We start from the raw sequence: 20,000 nt of genomic DNA, 5'->3' as shown, positions 1-20,000 counted from the left end.
GTAGCCCCCCTCCCCTTTGGAAATTTACCTCTTTCAGACCCCTCTACCCCTAGGAATTTCTGTGACCCTCCCTGGGGGGGGGTATGGATATTTTCTGGAACTACGCATTTTTAATTATGATAGTTAAAATGAATATTAAAAGCTCTTTTTCAATTGAAAGTTTTACTTTTGTGGGAAATTGTAATGGCTATGATAAATTGGTAACTGGACATCTTGTCATCCAATTCAGTCTGTAGTCATACTCATGGTTAACAAATGGGACTCCCGCTTTGTGGGTCATCTGATTTTGTTAATCAATTGTATGCTCACAGACCGAATTGGACTCCTTAGTTCTATTACCGGTACCATTATCTATCATGGGGTCACCTCCACGTTAAGGAGACTTAGATCCACCCCTTTTGGTGTCTCTGTTAGACAGGTTTGCCTGCAAAACAAGAATTAATGGAAAAAGGTATTGTTTTAGTAAATCCTTCAATTGATCGGGTGATGTGGGCTGTTCAGTGTGGGCTAAACAAAGAGAGTTGTAGGTAAAATAAACACACAAGTCATTAAGGGCTTTCTCATTGTTGCTGTTTTTGTTTTTATGGCAGTGCGTTCTCTGATTACAACAAAGAACAGTTCACTCCAGTAAAACTTGAAGGTGCAGATGAACAAGTGAGTAAAGTTTATGAAGGCTTCATATACCCAAGTTTTACTTTTAATTCGTTCATGTTTATTGTTTGTAGCCTGCATAGTTGGCCAGATTTTTTGCATGTGCTTTTTTGCAGCAAAGATGAAGAAGTGAGTAGTGAAGTAGCAAGTGGATTGGTTAAGAGCCCAGTTTAATTCCTGTCTGCCCTAATTCAGGGGTCTTTTTAAATTGTGCATTTACTAGTGCATAGGAATTTCAAATTGGCTGAGAGTGATGAAACGTCAATCAAATGTTTTTCGATACCTCTCATCTAACCCGAGAGAACACATTTTTTTTTTGTTGATGTGCAGATTTGCAGAATTGAGATTGCTACAGAAAACACGGAGAAAGCTTTCGATTCACCAAAAATGTGTAGAGAAAGGAGGAAAATTATTCTGAAGCAAGAACAGGAGAGGGCCGAGAGGCATTGATTTCAGTTCCAAAACTCTACAGATTTGGAACTGAAGAGCATCAATGTCAGATCTGTTGTAATAGAACTGCTATGGTTTGTCTTCTGTTAAGTAGAGACGGTACCAGAATGAATGGCTTGAAATCAAAAACTATTCTTTATGAGGAGATAATTTGTGGTGGACAAGTGTAACAGATTAAAAAGTGTTTTGACAGGCCTACACAAACTCCCCTATGTGAATTTGTGGTTGCCATGCACTAGCCTTCAAAGTTCTGCTCTAACAAACTCTTGATTTACAGGACTAAAAAGACCTTAACTTTTCCAGCTTGTCTGGCTGGGCTAGTCTTAGTTTACTTGTTTTTTCATAAAGTTGGCACATGACTTGCCTGGGCCCTTGCCTGTTGCGTAAATGAGAATGAAAAGTTATGTGCCCGGTGGGAAAACCTACTTGTCCTGGACAACCAGACTGGACTTTTTTTGAGCATTGGATTTACTTCTCTTTTATGGTGATGTAATAGGACGCATGTTGGAAATCTGTACACAGACTTGTAGGCAAAAATTTTTGCAATTCAACTCCATGAAATTAAGTTCAACCCAGACAGTGGGTCAAAAATAGCACTCAAGTGGGATTTATGTGCAGTAGAAAATTTAACATTATAGTAAATGTAGTGTTTACTCTAATTAAATCATATTCATTTGCGTTGTGAATATTTTTGAAGGTGTTAGTGACCAGGCATGGTGAACTTGCTGATGGGAGGTTTTTTGATCCCAGAAGTAAAAAGAGCTTTCAATATGACCACCTCCGGAAGGTGAGAACAAATTATAAATATTTGTATCTAATTTCACAATTATTCAGAAAACATGTGATAAGGTGTGTGTACTCTATTTTTATTGTAATTAAATAAATGTATTAAAATGTTTGTTTGAGAAAACACTAATCTCTGTAACCCACAATATGCACATTATGTATGACACCTAAATCAAAATAGATTCATCTGGTGTATTACATTTGTTTAGAACACATTTTACAGTACTGCTCAGAAGAAACCTAACAGGGAACACGTTTGCGAACGGTATAGAACGGGTTCTGAACAGGTACGAGAACGTGATCGGAATGGGTAATGAACAGAAATGGAACAGAAATGGAATGGAAATGGAACAGATACGGAATGGTAATGGATCACAAAAATGGAAAAAAGCGTTCTCTAGAATGTAAACTACAAGGGAACGTGTTCTTCAGAATGCATGCTAGTAAGTCACTCTGTCAGATTGTTTACCAGGGGTTTGGAAAACTTTAAATACATGTTCGTCCAATGTTTGTCCGGCCTGGCAAATCGTGAGAAAATTACAGAACGAATCAGCTTGTGTCTATTTTGTTTTGTGGAACGTCAACAGAATGCATTCTGTCAAGCGTTCCTTGTTAGGTTTCTTCTGATCAGTACTGTATCTATGTTGGTATGGATAAAATAGCAGTCTGAGCATGTTCAGATTAAATGCATCTCTTTCCCTCACTCATGTCCATTACTGAGTGGTATGTTGAGCAGCTGCCTGATCCCTCTAAATCTGCAGTGTTCTTCTCAGGTATTTTAAGCCAGGCGGGCTGCCTGGCTTGATTCCTTGAAAAATCGTTGCCGCCCAGGTGGCTTAAAACTGAAGAAACTTTACATAGTTTAACATCTGGAACTGGATGAATTCCTGTCAGTAAGTAAAGAGACAAAAAAAAACACTCAATAACAATGTTGAAACATTGCCCGGTGTCTTTTCCTTGTGTTTTCTCGCAATTGATAAGATTTTAGATTATTTACCCTTCCGTGAAACCTGCTGTCTGCTCGTTTCATTGAACGGCAGCCAGCTTTCAATTTGCCACAAATTCAAGTGATATTACATGGAATAGTAAACAAAATTCCCACATGTGGAAGGTTGTCAAAATGGCGGAGCAGAAATGAAAAGCTTCTCAAAGCAAATTAAGTTTCTTTTTTACCCTGGAAAAGAGACATAAGAGTGGTAGTAATTTGGAAGAAGAAGTGCAGCCACTGCAAACGACACAAGGTCTGTCAACATCGACTGATTCGAAACACCGAAAATCAGGTTTCGATCCAATATGGCTGAAGAACTTCTCTTGGCTCCAAAAGACTAATGAAGATGATGATAGTGACAGTGGTATGTTGTGCAAGTTGTGGAGAAAACACAACCAAAGGGCCAAAAGAGTAAGGCAAAGATGTGTCATTTGGGTGGATGTTCTGTGTTTTAACTACAAACAGGTAGCATTAAAAGAGCAGGAAAAGACAAATCACCACAATGTTGCAGTTAACATGGAAGCTCAACGTGGTTTAACAGCTGTTGTCATTAGCAATGAACTAAAGGACATCAGAAGGTCGTCTAAGGATGACTTCAAGCATAATGTGTACAATAAATATTTGCCAAACGTTTGCAAACATGTGAAGGACGGATTCCCTGTTTCTAATCGTCTAGAAGCATTTTCAGTAATTGATTCCACCACTTGGGCTATTTAATAGTTTCCGGGTGATGGTGAGGAGTACATTGAGGAACTGATTAAACACTATCAGACTGTTGTGGAGCACCAGGCAACTTTTGATGAGTAGCAAAGCTTTGTGAACATTGTTCAGGCAAAGGCTGAGTTAAAAGGCAAAGACGGCAAATAGTTGTTGACTGCTCTGGTTCAGTAGCCATCCTTGCAACACATATTTCCCAACTTGTATAAATTAGCAGTGATTGCACCTGTCATACCAATGTCCAGTGTAGATTAAAAATCTGTTTCAAGCTTATTAGGAAAGTGCTGAACATTAAGTTTGTAAAGTTTTTATAAGATAAGAGATAAGATAAGATCAGTTTCAAAATTAGTTTTTAGTGAAATAAAAAACCTTTGCCGTGTAAAAACTGTTTAATGTTGCAGTTCCTAGGGAGTAATGCTTTAAATACCCCAACAATCACAAACAATAAGCATTCGTTCGATGGCATAAATGGGGGAACACCACTCTGCAATCGGCGTGACAGACAAACTTCCATTGCATGACCAAATGCCAAATTTATCTCGCCAGCGGTCAATTCTGCACTGGATCGGACAAGTCGGCGAGGCCAAAAGCTTACGCGTCCTAGAAGCCTAACTCTAAACGGCACTACAAGCTGACCTCCGCTCAGCATCATGCTAGAGTGTAGACAGTTCTCAAGCCTTACTTATCTCCCCAGCACTATGAGCTGACTCCACTGGCACGTGCTGGATCGGACAAGAAGAGGCATAAAAGAGCATTAAATAGTGCCACTAAATTAGCGAAAACGAAGCTTGGGGAAGTCGGTCCAAGACTTAACCTAAAGCGTGTCATGAGAGGTGAACCCCAGTTTATTATTAATATAATGAGCAACAACAATAAACCTCCAAAGGGAGGGAAGGGTGGGAGTTACAATTTCGAGGGCTAACTAAAAGTTACAGTAGTGATATAACAAGCAAATGATGTTAAAGTCCAAGCTAAGACTTTTTTATAGGTAGACAAATGTCTGGGTTTAGACCAGTATAAATTTGTGTACCATGAAAGGTACCGAGCCCATGCGGCCTTGAACGAAACAAGAATAGGGCTATTTAAAAGACTAGCCATACAAAACACATGATATAGTTAAACCAGATGTTGTGACATGCATGCGTGAAAGGCTATTGTGAATATTGTTTAAAGTAGACAAGAAAGACTTATATAATGTTCTAAGGCGTAACAGTTCTATTTCGTTACATTTAACAATAGTAAGCTAGAGACTGTACGTAAATAGCATCACGCTCCATTAACTGCGCTTTAACGATTGACTTTAAAACTTTACACAATGCTGGCTTTGAGTTTACAATCAAGTGGCATGCTTGGTTGAGCCCCTATGATGCTACAAGAGCAACAAAGTATGTTATGTAGGTATCGGTTCACAGATTTCACACTATTTTTTTGTTTGAATGTCAACACCCCATTCACAAGACTGGATAAGGAGGTAACTGGTGCCATCGTCTCCCAGCAATGAACAGCTATGACCTAAGAGGTCTTTTTTGACTTTTGCATTGGGTTGAAATTTTGAATTCAAGACTTTGAAACTCTAAACTTAAGGAACAGACAGAAGAAATGTCTTTGCAGATATACTGTTATTGTATCAAATTAGCATTTAGTGGAATTTTGATGTTGTCAATGTGACATGTTGTAGGAAGCAAGTGACCCTGGTGAACATGAATCTAATTCAACAGCTGAAGCTTGGAGGGAGGCTATTCAAGACTGTGTAACAGGATATGTTAGAGACCACTACCCCCATGGAGTTTGCACAGTATGTCTTTTTTTGTACTTATGAAGAATTATTGTAGCCTTTTGAAGGTAGAACTAATTTTGAATTCATGAATGTACATATACCTAATGGAGATTGAAACTATTAGATTAAGGAATGAGAAATCTGCTTTTCCATTGCTCAGTTGTTACACAAAGTCAGGGTGACCAAGTGGATAGGGCACCAGACTTAAAATCTAGAGGTCTTTGGGTTCAAGTGTTGGTAGACTTGAGTTCAAATCCTCTGTCACACTTGCAATAGCATCTGGTGTACCTCCTGGCAGTTGGGGTTTAAACCTAATTATTTCTTATTTGAATGACTGGTTTCTGAAACTAAAGTGCTTGGCTCTTCTAGACTTTGTATTGCCGGTTTTCATGCGACATCATCATTTTCCAAAATAAGAAATTACCAATCCTTCTGAAGTGTTAGTTTCATCAGATGTAAGACCCTCTAAGAACTTGATGTTTCAACATTTAAGTCCGACAGGGTTCCTCATTATGTAATAGAGCATGTCTGAATTCCAAGTTAATACGTTGTGTGACATTAAAAGGGCAGCCAGATAAGGCTCTCAAGTAGTCAAAAAGATGGGTTATGCTCAAGTTTTTGCCAACTAAACAGTTCTTGCTCTAGAAGAAGTATTAATTTTAATGTGTCGGAACTCTAGACTTATTACTTTTCGTTTCAGTGGCAAAACTTAATGATAGGCGTTTCTGTTACTTTACGGCCGCCATGTTTGTGTCCCTCAGAGGGGCACAAACATTGTGACTCTTGACAAAGCTCTATAAATTTGAGTGAAACACTTTTCTGAATGACGTATGAATGGAAATCTGCACGGACCTAAATCTTGGTGAGGTTGTTTATACATCAATCATCTTCTTGACTTAATTTATTGAATGGCTATGATTTTTATTTTTGATGGCGACACTGCAAACAGGCCATAAAAGCGTTGACTGCGTGTAAATAAAGGTTATAAATTATAATTATTATTTTACTAAACACAATGACTTGAATGTGATAAAAACATGAAGAGATGACTGAATTTTCCCAAGGGGTATGTCGCTTTGATACTTTGCCGTGAAAGATTACTCACATGGTTTTGCATAAACACTCCACATTCTGTTGATGCAGTGTATGTACAAGTGGCCTTTAAAGGTGAAAGAAGCAGTTCATTACTTTCAAACAACACTAATATTGCTCAAGCTATATCTGTATTGTTTTAAAGGACACCAGGGGAGAACTTTTAACTTCTTTTTGGGAATTCGTCACTTAAGGATCTTAAGAGACCAAAACCAGCGGTCGCCTTTCCAGCCTCATTCACAGGTTGTCATGGGTACCCCACTTTTCTTGGGCGATGTTTTTTAATTGTCGTGATTCTGTAATGACAGACGTTGGAGATTTCTCAACATACTGTAGTGTCTAAAGTGTTATCTGCAGCCTGAATTCAAGAGGGATACCCAGGGTTCGTACGGGTCCTGGAAAACCTGGAAAGTCCTGGAATTTAATTGTGGCATTTTCCAGAACTGGAAAGTCCTGGAAAAGGGCTACTGGTCCTGGAAAGTTCTGGAAATCTGTTAAACCCAAGTAAAAAAATATGAAATGTATGGAAGACAGTAAGGAGAATTAACATTAAGATCTTGGGAGTGAAAGAGTTAATGTGAATTTTAGAGTCCTGGAAAAATCAATCTGAGTCCTGGAAAAGTCCTGGAAAAATCCTGGAAATTTGTTTCTGAAAAAGGGTACGAACCCTGGATACCTTAATGAAAAGTGGGAAGACCTTTTTTGGCTAAATAGTATGATATCCTTGTGTCATGGTCTGTCATGTGGCAGATATCCCAGAATATCTAGGGGGTTGGACTACTTATAGTCCCAACTTGTGTCATTGATATTAGATTTTGTTATTCATGCCTGTTTAGGTTTATGGAAGTAGCTCTGGTGGGACAGTCACAGTGATTGCTTGTATAGAGGATCATCAGTTTCAACCTCAAAATTTTTGGTAAGAGCTGCCAAGGCTTTAGCATTGAAGTATTTTTTAGTGTGATGTTTGAAGAAACTTACACTTTTGTAGTAGCTTAACAATATATGGATAAACACTCTCTTGGACAAATAACATTGTCTTTACCATCTCTCATTGGGATCAGTGTTCACTATATTGGGACAGTTGGGGATATCTCTGTCTTTTGTTTTGAGTTTTAAACAGTTTACTTTGTTTTTGCCCAGATTTGCTAGAAACATTTTGAAAAGTGTTAGAAGCTTTTTCATCTCAAACCAAGAGAGCAACAATTTTTATTTTGCTTAGAAATGAGCAAGGTATATGTTCTCTACATAACACACTGTTAGTACATGTACCTAGTTAGTATCCAGTCAGGTTTCTTTCAAAACAAAGGGTGCAAGCCACTGAAGTTAAGGAAAAGTACACAGTATTTAATGTGAAAGCACACTGTCTTTCCCTGGGAAGAAAGAAAAATTATTTCCAGGACAGAGTTACGCAAGTAACAAATATCTGTGGTTTGCTTGACCAGCTGTCTTTATAATGATGGTATTTTGCTTATCAGTGATCAAAGTAATATTAGGAAACATGTTACAATAAGTTTTATCTATCCTTTGTAAATTGTATTCTTTGTGTTTATCTTGCCAACTGTAGTTGACTGAGCAGCAGTCTTTAATACCAAAGAAGGATGATTACCAAACATTTTTAATAGCACTTTTTTATAAATTGATATTAACTTGGAAAAAGTTGTTTTACAAGTAATTGGTGTAAATTTTTCCAATTGTGCCCATTCATGCCTATTTTTAGCTCTCCTAGTTTTAGCTCATTCATGTGTGAAACACAGTGAATGAGGTTTAGTGAGGGATCAGATCTGGATGGAAGTTGTAGGCTGGGAACAGAAGTAATTCACGTGCTACCCCTCTCCCCTTCAGAGCTTGATGTTGTGACTGCTGGGGTTGCCAATGCGACTGGATTTTTTTCACTGGCGACTAACTTTTAAACTCATTCATGCGCTTGTGCAATGAATGAGTTTTAGCGATGGTGGCTTCATCCGGGAAGCTGCATGGACTTTTAATCTACGTAGGCAGAAATTAAATGTTGATTAATTTATGCTGATGTTAACCGGAAATAATGGTGCAAGAAGAAAGAAAGCAACGCACTGACTGGGGTTCAAACCTTGGCCTGACTTGAATGGCTGGATTTCAAGGCAAACTTGTTATCCACTTGGCCATATTAACATTCCCATGTTAATTTATGCCAAGAAATGCTCTATATAATGAAATATAACAAAATGCTCTATGCTCTATATTTCATCTCCGGATTGAGCGTGCAGTTTTGAGCCTTGGTCAGGGACATTGTCTTGTGTTCTTGGGCAAGACACTTTACTCTCACAGTGCCTCTCTCCACCCTGGTGTATAAATGGGTAGTGGTGAACGTAATGCTGGGGGTAACCCTGGAAAGGACTAGCTTTCCAATGATCCAGGGGGTAGTAGAAATACTCCTAGCTGGTTCATGCTATGTAGCAACTGGGCTAAGCTCCAGCCTGATGGTCCACTCGGCTTGTATGCAGACTTTACTTTTAGCATTTCTGTGATGGCTCGTATGTAAAATGTGAGCTATGATTTATCAATGGTTTCCAAAGGCAACCATCAACCAATCATAGGTCACATTGTTTACCCAAACCATTCCAGAGATTCAAGTGCAAAAACCTGACCTTTCATGTTCCCAAAGTTTCTGTCAATGACAAGTAGTTAAAAATGATTTTTGAGGTTTCGGTGTTCAGGGGAATGGAGCAACCATATGTGATCCCAGATAATGCCCATCCCCCCTACAGACGGGACTGTCTGATTTCCTATCCCCATGAGGAATATAGATATTTTCTCAAGAATAGTGATATCTATTCAAAGTTGAACCCCTACTATTTCAAACTGTTGTTTCCCTTGAGGGTTCCAATCAATGGGGTTCAACTGTACCAATATTTCTTAACCAAAGTAGCCATTACATGAATGAGCTGGCTCCAAGGGTCCTTTGGTTCCTTTTTGTCCATCTACATTATTAAGTCATGATAAATATTATTGTGATATTTTGGTTAATTTTCACAGGAATGGCAGATGGCGCTCAGAGTGGTCTGTGTCATTTCAGCCCTCGGGAGGAAATGTAGAGGTCACAGGAGTCCTCAAAGTACAGGTAGGGAAAGTCAGTGTTCTAAAAAAAATTAGAATTTAAAAATCAGAGAGTTTAGGTAAGGAAACAAAACTTTGCTGATGGGAAACATCCAGGAAAGTGACTGGTACACAACTAGCAGTTACTTTAAGATTACTATCATGAGTTTTGAAAAAGTCTGGCAGATCATTTCATTCTCATCTGCAAAATCCAAGAAAGCATTGACAAGTGGAGTCAACCATGGCAGTCAAAAATTCTTGCCATAAGAGATTATTTCATAGTGTCTGTGAGAGGAAAAGAGATAGGGCAAGACCTCATACAGTGAAACCTGTAGACGCCCTTGGACCCTCACTAGTGTCCACTTAATACAGGGTGACCGCTCTAAGCAGGTTCTAATATGTTGTGCAATAACAGTTAATTATTAACCCTTTTGTAACTCAGTGTAACACAGTGTAAGATCAAAGACTGCATCAATCAATGCATCAATCTGGAACAACAGTAACTTTATTTACTTGTACATTTACAGTTTTTTATATCAGTGAAATGTAAAGACAAAGAAAAAAGTGTCCTATATGATTCTGGAGACTGGAGTAACCAAGGGTTTCCTAGTCAGCCTCCAGTTACCGGTATTATGTTTCTATGCAGATTTAAGAGGAAAAAAGCTATTAAGAGAATGAGATATGTCCATAAAATTGGAAAACTAGTGAGACAATCTCAGATAGTGCAGAGTGTAATTTACAGCTCTGATACAGTAGTCACATAGGTCCTCACTCATGCCGTTCTCTCCCTTGGTAGTCAACTAATATGAGCAGAATATGAGCGGACAAAAACTTGATAAGACATAATCTTAGCAGTGTGTATGTTTCATGTTTGTGTTTTCTTTCAAGGCCCAAAAATAGCTTATAATTACTGTTTGTCAAGACAGTTATAGAAGTCATTGCAGCAAATGTGACAATTGTACTTTTCATGCCAATGCGTGTAACTTGATACTTTTGTTTTCCTCGTCAATGTGTGCAGCAAGGTACCTTTGTTTCCACGAAAACATAAGAAAGATGTGTATTTTTTTTACTCACTGCTGGAGATAAATGGAAAATAAAAGTAGTCAAAGAGGAACAATTTTGTTTTATTCAAAATGCAAATTTTCATTTCACTGATAAACAAGAACTAATCTAATTATCAACCAGTCACATTGAGTCACAGAAGAGTGTGTTCTTATTCTGTTGCCAGCATTGGTGTTAACAATAAAACTACGTCAAACTAATACACAATGCTATCGAGTAACACAACTGAGGAGCGTTTCAACAAGAATTATTGAAGGTAGAGATCTTTACTTGTCCGAAATTATATCCCACAGTCACCTCATTGGCTGATGAGATCAGCGAGTGCTGCGGAGTCTGCGGCAATAATAACAAAGTTTCTTTTGTCATTTCAATCATTCACTGAGAAAGTCATGAGTTTGCTCACAGAGCTTGTTGAGGTCTGTGCTCAAGACATTGAGTTTCTGTTTCAGCGGTTTCCCTTGGCTAACATTCAAGAGCCAAAATCTCCGGCAGAGTTGTTGTAAACATGTTTTCCTTGTGCAATCTACTAGTACTTGTAAACACAGTTTAAGGGAGTTTTTTCCCCTTGAATACTGTCCCCTTGGACTATCATTGGTTCTCAGTAAGAACAGTTTTAGCCTTTTGTTTACCTGTAATTTTGTAACAGTGCTGAAGTTTCACTGCTATTTTTGCTTGAGTTGTGGGACTATTATACACGTGATTCCAGTGAATTTACTTGTGTTATTTTCAGAATATAATGGAGTCATACAAGTCCTAAGGACCTTTCCTTCATTGTCTCGAATTCGACTTTGTCACATTCTTATCAATACCGTTATCGGTTTGGGAATAGGTCTCCTCTCTGGAGCCCATTCAGAGCACTTTGATGTACACTTAGGCAGACCTACTCATTTGGTTATTTGTGGAGTGTAGGTGGCTAGTTATTTTTCCAAGTCATGCTTTATTTTTTGCAGGGTTTTTGGGTTTAGGGAGGTTTTGATATTTACCCAGAAACCAAACAAGATAGTACCTGTAGATATTGTTTCTAAATCATGTGGTCTTCATCATCAGAGTTATAGTTAAGATCTGATTTTCAATGAGTTCAAAATAAACCCTATTCCTGATGCTTCCAGTGTTGGGATCGGTGATAGACATTTTCTAAAACTTTTTTGTATAATCTGATCTGTTGCTTTTTCTTTACTGAATTTTTGGTGGCCTCTGTCCACCCCCAACTCTGATGAAGGTGGATAGAGGCCACCGAAAATTCAGCAAAGAAAAAGCAACAGATTGGATTACAAAAAAAAAAATGGTTTTAGAGAATGCCTATTCCTGATGTTTACATATTTATCACTTTGCCAACACTGGACAGTATAGAATTTAAAATTATGTTAACATAGAGTTTAATTTTCTTGTTCCTAAAAAAAATCCAGGTTCACTATTATGAAGATGGAAATGTTCAGCTTGTCACATCCAAAGAGGTGAAAGAAAACCTGAAAATTACCGTAAGTATTATCATTTGGCCTGCCTGTAAGGAGGTAAATGCCATGATGTCAATTTACTATGTTTTCTTGCATGATGTATGACCAAAATTTGGGCTGCAAGAGAGTATTTGATTAGTCCGTGTGAAAATTGGGGCAACAGCAAAAAGTGGCTGGTTATTCCGATTTGTGAGAAAAATTTGAACATGACTGGAATAAGTAGAAAGGAGATCCACAACAATGGGAAGATTTGTGTGAATTGTTGTAGTTTCAGCAAAGTGTTATTGGAGTTGAATTCAGGGATTTGTGCTTTTGCTCTGAAGGAGGGTCTTCTACCATCCTTTTGAGGGTTATTTACTTGAAGTATGAATTACCTACTAAATTCAGTGAAGGCTTTCAAATGTCATTAACTTTCTAAAGCAGACCACACATTTATTATCCAGTGCAAAGAACATTGCCAAGAGTAGTAGGCTTTTGAGGTATTATTGGGCAACTTTGTTTAGCTTTTGTGAATTCAGTTGTTTCACATGGTCCATAAACTTGAAAGGTTGACCTTTAAGCCAAACATTCAACTCAGTAGTTTGCCAGTCAGAAGAAAAAATAAATACAATTCAGTAAACAATATTTTTTTTTCTGTTCTGAATGGGAAATTAAACCTGGAGTCAAACTATCTCAATAACACTTAAGCAAAACAAAAGGCACTTATCTTTCCCTAAACATTCAACATATTTTCGTGGTGATCTGTTAGTTGGGAGTGGTGCAAAAGACAATCAGAGAGGAAAAATAAGGGAAGTGTTTGGATTGAGAGGGGAGAGGGTTCTTTTGCTGTAATCCTTCCCTCTACATTTTTGTTCTTGCTGTATATTGCAGAGCTCCCCAGTTACCTGAACACTTTACGTGGGCCAATTCTGCTGGCAAGTGTTCCATCTTCTCCCTAGTTAATTTGTTTCACTTCAATTTGCTAACCCAAAATCCCGAAGTTTTTGCTGCATAGATCTTTCTCCAATATGGTCTTTTAAATTGCAAATACAATAACTAAGTTGTTTAAAAAAATCAAAGTTAAAATGACATTGCAGGCAGAATTGTGTTTGTTGGGAAAACCCATTATTGCTTTGTTGACTGCTATGTGGAATGATCCATATTATTTTTTTACTTGCATTTCCAGAGTGAAGCTGGCACAGCCAAGCATTTTTTGCAGATCATAGACAATGCAGAAAGTGACTACCAGGTATTTCAACCCATTCACTCCCACGTCTGCTACATTCTCATGATTAATGAATTTTTCAAGCAACAGGAAAGACTAACCCGCATGAAAAAATACACCATTTGCTCAGCAAAGGAACTTCTTGTTGAATTTGAATTGTTGAATAAATATTTCCTCAGAACGAAGGGATACAGTTCACTAATCTAGTATTTCTCTGGAGCATAAAACTTCCAGTCATCTGGGACAAGTAGATTTTTTGGCTCAGATAAGTTGAATTCCCAAAGCACTTTAGTAAGAAACAAGATACCGAAGCAGAGTCAATGTTTCAGCGATCACGAGCTTTTGACGCTGTCGCAGCTTCTTTCTCAAGTGAATGTGGTGGGAGTCTATTTGTCACGTGAGCTTGGGTGAACCAAGTCACATGCCAAAGCATCTCCGTACAGGGCTGGAAGTTCCAATCCACGGTCTCAATTGAGCGTCGGGGACTGGCGGAGAATTTCCAAGGCCTCACAAATTCTCCTTCTGAAGTTGTTTTCTTCTCTAGCTATGACAGCTGCCTTCCTCTCTTCCACATTGTGGCCTGTTTCCCTAAGGTGTTTTCCAACAGCAGAAAGTGTCGATCTAGTTGTGTTAGAATGTTCCTTCAACCGGACGTTAAAGGGTCGGCCGGTTTCTCCAATGTAGACCTTTTTGCAATCAGCACACTCTAATTTGTAGATGACGCCACACTTCTTTCCATCGGTTGTGGGATCTTTAGGATGTCCAAGCTGTGATCTGAGGGTGTTGAAGAGTACATGGTAGGTGTTTATACCCTGCTTGTGGAACGTGCGTGAGATTTTCTCCTTTACACCTTGTACATAGGGGAGAGGGACACTCGGGGTGCATTGCTGTTGCTTTGTACTGGCTGCCTCTCTGGTTCTCTCTGTGTTTCTCCAGAATTTTGCACATCTGTGCCTTTTAGTTGTCGTCATGCAAAATGCTTTTAAGATGCTCAATTTCATGCGCTTTATCTTCCTCTTCGGAGATAACAGTGTTAGCAAGGTGGAAAAGTGTTCTAACTACTGACCTTTTGTGATCCAGATGCTGGTTGGCATCAAAATTGAGATACCGATCTGTGTGAGTATGTTTGCGGTATGTGTGGTACAGGCGTCTACAAGCCTGCAAATAATTTTTGTCTATAGGCGGGTCATTTGTCAGGACAAGGACAAGTTTTGACCTGACAAAGAGCCAGTCTGGCCGGACAAAAAAAATTGTTTGACATTAGAAATTAAAAAGAGACATTTGGGACATTTTGATATTTCAGTGTAGACTCTTCGCCAAAATATTGGTTGCAAATTCGAATAGCTTAAAAGTCAACTGAGTGTGAAATCGCTACTAGCACCAGCAAGGGGACCTTTACATCACGTCTGGTATTATTTTACCTGTTGAAAATTGACAAATTTACAAACATTTATACCCTTAGTCACACAAACGTTTCCAACGTAACAAGTTTCCCACGACGTGTAAGGAAAACGGGAAAAGCGATGAAACAATCTTCTGCGTGGACAGCTTGTCAGTATAAAACCTCACAATAACATTCAGAGACTTGAAATGAATTCTTCAACTTTTTGTGAAAACAAGTTTCCTCTGAAAGTTTTCGGGGTCAATTGAATAAAAAATTTGCGTAATTATCAGTGTTCCAGTTAATTTTTTTTGGCAAGAGGTCATGTAATTTTTCAGGGGGGTCGCACAAAGTGGGTCTACCTGGCTAACCGCAGCTGCAGCACTACGTAAAGCTAAGGGGGTGGGTTGGGGGTGGGTTGGGGGTGGGGGGTTGTTGGGCAAACAGATAAAGGATTGACTTTCGGGAGTCTAAAAATGTTTGACATTTGATACCTCAGAATGCTTTCTGGTACTATGGGCTATGTATAATACAGTTTGTATACATTCTGAAAAATACATAGCAAAAATGAACAACCAAATGTGGCATTTGTGTTTACATCAAACACTAGCTGCTTATTTTTGCATGCAGCAGTTCGGACTGCAGTGTAAACTAGTCAGAATCCACTCCACTGTCATCTGAGTCATCTAAGTCCTTTGGAAGTCCAAACGGATTTTCTGCTTCACTTAACTGATGTAAATCTGCTTCTTCAACATTCACAGGAGCCTGTTCTTCACACTGCATACGATCACTGTGGCCATTCCATCATTGAACAATATTGTTTTTGCAAAAGAGGGCCGAAATATTTCGCTTATATTATATTACGATTTTCCTTTTTCAGTTCATGTGAAAAAAACGTATTTATATCGGATCGGTTAGCAGCAGAAACGAAAATCGCCTCAACATGACATGTGCAGAATGAGTGAATGAATGAACTCAGGCCAGTGAAATAAGTACAACTGTAAAAACATTGTTACAGAACAAACTTACCCTGGTCTGCGCCATCCTTGGATCGTTTTTGCCAGACACTGAACAAAGATTGCTGTTTTGTTCGCTTTATTTTGAGGCAAATGATTTCCTGGTGCTGGCTTTGCGTGTTTGGGCCGTCACATCGGCCGTCATGGCTCAGTTCTCATATGAATATATATTTGGATTTGACATTCCCGCCGAAGCGCGTAAGCGGTAATGCGAGCAGAAGACTGCAGAACTCTAAGAGACAAATAATTTTTCCTCTCTTCCTTTACTTTAAAATTAAGTCATCAATATCGAGAAAGTTGAAAGGTATCGCTTGTTTAATTCATGAAAAGTATCGTAAAATGACAATAAATACTATCAGGCTTCCATGATTAGTCAGGTGTGACTTCAGAAAATGACCTTGTACAGACAAAAACAAAAACTTAAACTGGCTTTTTACAGACCCGATTTTTGGCAGATTATTTACAGTAGTGCTAAGGATTAAACAACGAATTCTCTGCAAAATTTTCAATGATAGGCGGCCTGTTGGAGTCCGGCTGCTGTTCATGTAACGTTTTGGAATCTTGTTTACAAAGAAATGAAATTCGATCGAGGGAGAAATTGATCACGTGCTAGGTAACCGAGGAGAAAATCACACGAGACAGAGCTGCCACGAATGAATCAGATGAGTAATTCTCAGTTTCTTGAGCCTTAGTGAGATCATCGAACTGTATTTATTTTATCCTGAACTAACAAGTATGGAAATTAACAATACCACAGCAAGGCAATTTTTATTTTTGAGGCACCTTGCTAAATTAACAGAGGACCAAATGATTTGCAAGTCAAGTCGCCTTTGGAATTTTGTTGAGTCGTTTTTTCAAACTTCTTTTCCTTGATATCTTGTATAACAGTAATTTTTTTCAATCGTTTTTCATTAGAAACTTCACTCTTTTATTTACTTTTGTTTTCTTTCATAATTATAGTACTTTAATTTATATGAGTACTTTTGCCGATTTTCCTTTTTGTCAGTGTCGGGTCAGGTAACGGTTGCCGTCGGGTTTTTGACCCGAGACCCGTCTCTTATCTGGAACACTGAATTATTTAAAATGTGGAATTGGAGGTGTTCGTGACTATAAAGCGTGACTAATTTGTACATTCACGCTTTTCACAAAAAAACGTGTCTGTGGTACGGAAACTATATTTCAACCACACTGACAGACGTAAAAAAACTATAAAGAGTTAAAAATTAAACTGATTTTTGATAATATGGACTAGAAAAATATTTGGTTACATTTTAGAGGTTTTAAAGTTTTTGAAAGCGATTGCATTCAGATAAACGAAACGTGAGTATTTGGGCCGTGTATTCAATTTCATAATATTTTAATTGGGTCAATGTATTACAACTGAAAATTAATTCCACAACACTTGGTGGTAACAAACAACGAGTAATGACATAAGACCTCAGTTTTTAGTAGTTTTCAGACGAACGTAATTCAGACTAAGTGGGGCTTCACGATCTTTCACAATGCCACCGCAAAATACGTAAATTAACATGTAGGAATAGTGGTGCTGATGTGATGTGTTTACAATTCGACATAACATTTGAGACGACGCACTGCGGGTGATAAAATTCTCAGAATTGGAATAAAAACAGAACCGATAACAAAGCTTTTTTTGCGTAGTATTGTGTGGCAGTATAACAAAATAACTTGTCCCATATTCGGCCACAAATTTTCAGTGAAACTATTTTTCACTTTAGCAGAAATGCCCGGTCAGAGTGTCCCACCAGGCTAAGCTTTTACCTGTCAAAACCTCAAATTTACCGGACAATTGTCCGATGAGCGACTGTTATTTGCAGGCTTGCGTCTACGAAAGTGAGCTTGCCAACAGAGCACTAAAGGTCTTCAAAGTTCTTGATGTTTTTGACATTTTTCATCAAGCATCTCGCATCTCGCATGGAACTGCAAACAGTCAATTTACTATGTTTTCTTGTCTTCTATGGTTGGTTGTTTTTTTTTCTTGTGTGGGATCAGTATACCCCAAATGACGATCATCCGTTGGCACTCCTTTATGGCCGGACATTTGACAGAAACCCCAGTAAAGTGTCTATCTTCTGAAAGCGTAAAGTGCCTATGAAGTAAAAGATAATTGCTGCTGATTTGAAAGGCTTTTCAAAGTAAAGAAGAATGACGTTTTACTTTTTGGAATATCTTTTTTCGTTTTAGATATATTCACGTTTTTGTATTATAAGTGATGACGTCATAGGTGGTTCCACTAAAACAGTTTAATAATAATAATAATTATGAATTTGTTGTGCGCAAATTCCATACGTATATGTTCAAATGCGCATTACAATAAAAAATGAACGTTACAAGCTAAAAGTGAAAATTACAGCTTAAAAACTAAAATTCTAAAAAACTAAGTTATAGGTTGAAAATTACAAGCGTTTAACACTTAATACTTAACGTTTAGCACTTAACATTCAGTTTAACACCCAAGAATATCTCTAGAAATACTAAAGCAGTGTTCCTTAAACTTGGCACCAGAAATGTACATCATAGATGAAACAAAACTACACCCGTCATGCCGTCGCCATGACAACAGTTATGCCACTGGTCCTGTTTTAATTAAAACTAACATTACCAGATTTTGTCTTAAACAAGGATCATCCACTCCTAACAATCTAATGGGGAGAGTTTAGACAATATGGGAATCATGTGTGTTCCGAGCAAGACCTTCTGTCCCTTTTTGAAGGGTTGCAAATTGGCATATTTGGTTTTTCACAGAAAGAGACTGGAGCCAAAAGTGTTGCCATGGCAACAACACAGAAGGTGTCATTCTCTTTCTTTTGTGATGCACATCTGTGGTGCCAAGTTTGAAGAACACTGCTCCAATATTTCTAGAGATATTCTTGATTCAGTGGTTTACTGTTCAAGTGGAACCACCTATGACATCATCACTTTCCACATTTGCATAATACAAAAACGTAAATATCTCTAGAACGAAAAAAGATATTCCAAAAAGGGAAACGCCATTCTTCTTTACTTTGAAAAGCCTTTCAATTAAGTAGCAATTATTTTTTACTTCATAGGCACTTTAAGATTTGTAGATTACGAAGGTATCTTTTTTCAAATAAAAAAATTAAGATTTTCCAAATGTAGCATCCTATTTTCCAACGTGGAGAGGTTCAGTTCGGTTCCGGTCGGATTTGAGCGAGAGGACGTGATCAACATCGCTATGCCTTCTTGGCACCTTTCGCTGAAAAGCGGTGTCGGGAAATTTTGACTCGTTGTCTGGTTTGTTTTTGACACACAGTTAAACTTTGAGAATTGATAAAACATGCATTCTCATCACTAAAATAGTCATAACTTTTGAAAGAAGGAACAACTAAAAATTCCCCGACACAATGTTTTGGCCTGATTATCGAGCAGCATCCTCTCCAAATTTCAGTGAAAAAACGTTAAAAACACGCCAGAAACGAACTCAAAATGTGTGCTTCACTCGCTGAAATTTTTGTGTCGACGCGTTGATCAGTAAAGTGAAGGCTCATTTTACTTTAACAATACAGTTTGTATCAATTACAAAGGGGGCTTAAATATTGCTATGCAAGATCTGAATTCCATTACTCGTGTGCCCAGGTTAGTAAGAAAATAATTTTCACTTCCGTTTCTTCTTTTCGGTTTTTAAAACTTCTTAGCTTAAGAGATGCCGTAGGCAATGAAAGAGCGCACTCGTAAACAACGTAAAGGGAACCCACGAGATACTGATTGAGTTGAGATGTTACTGTAACTGCTGCGAATGGCGAAAGCACCAAGGAAGTAATGCTTAGAGAATGTCAATTGTCTTCCCTTGCCTTCCTTTTTTATCATTCTTGTGTTATGCCAAATGGTGAGACAAGGTTCGAAAATTCTGTGCCATAATAAAGTCAAAATACTATATTACAATTTATCTGATGCAACATTGTTTCTTTTTTCTTTTCTTTTTTTTTCGCAGAAAGCACTTTCAGAAAATTACAGCACTATGTCAGATACAACATTCAAGGCATTACGAAGGCAACTACCCATTACACGTACTAAAGTTGACTGGAACAAGATTCTCAACTACAAGATTGGACAAGAACTTAAAAGCTCCTAATTTGTAGGGTTATTTAAGATGAAAAGGCCCTTTAGAAGTTTTTTTTATATATATATATATACCCATATAGGTTAGGGCTTTTTATGACAGTACAATTCTATGCAGTGATTGCTTTCGTGGAATCTGAAGTGTAGATTAGCTTTGTGACTGATAAATATTGAATTAGTGATTGACTTGTATTGATTTGTTTGAGTTTGTGCGCTAAACATGCGAGACAAACCCTTATTTTTTTCTCCCTA

General features: G+C 38.0%; 1 protein-coding gene across 1 annotated transcript in view; it reads left to right on the top strand.

The window, feature by feature from the left end:
- The window catches only part of LOC145460508 (F-actin-capping protein subunit alpha-2-like), a 24,937-nt gene that overhangs the window by 4,420 nt on the left and 517 nt on the right, over nt 1–20,000 (top strand). The window contains exons 4-11 of the mRNA XM_081445348.1: nt 591–654; nt 1,799–1,888; nt 5,271–5,387; nt 7,298–7,377; nt 9,474–9,558; nt 12,002–12,073; nt 13,215–13,277; nt 19,621–20,000. The exon at nt 19,621–20,000 is cut by the window's right edge and continues 517 nt beyond it. Coding sequence (XP_081301474.1) covers nt 591–654; nt 1,799–1,888; nt 5,271–5,387; nt 7,298–7,377; nt 9,474–9,558; nt 12,002–12,073; nt 13,215–13,277; nt 19,621–19,761 — 712 coding nt within the window. The 3' untranslated portion in view covers nt 19,762–20,000. The remainder of the gene's footprint in view (nt 1–590; nt 655–1,798; nt 1,889–5,270; nt 5,388–7,297; nt 7,378–9,473; nt 9,559–12,001; nt 12,074–13,214; nt 13,278–19,620) is intronic.

The sequence above is a fragment of the Orbicella franksi genome, chromosome 11, assembly GCF_964199315.1.
Source record: "Orbicella franksi chromosome 11, jaOrbFran1.1, whole genome shotgun sequence".
Classification (NCBI taxonomy): Eukaryota; Metazoa; Cnidaria; class Anthozoa; order Scleractinia; family Merulinidae; genus Orbicella; species Orbicella franksi.
Note: the sequence above shows the minus strand (reverse complement) of the source record. Positions and strands in the feature narration are given on the sequence as shown.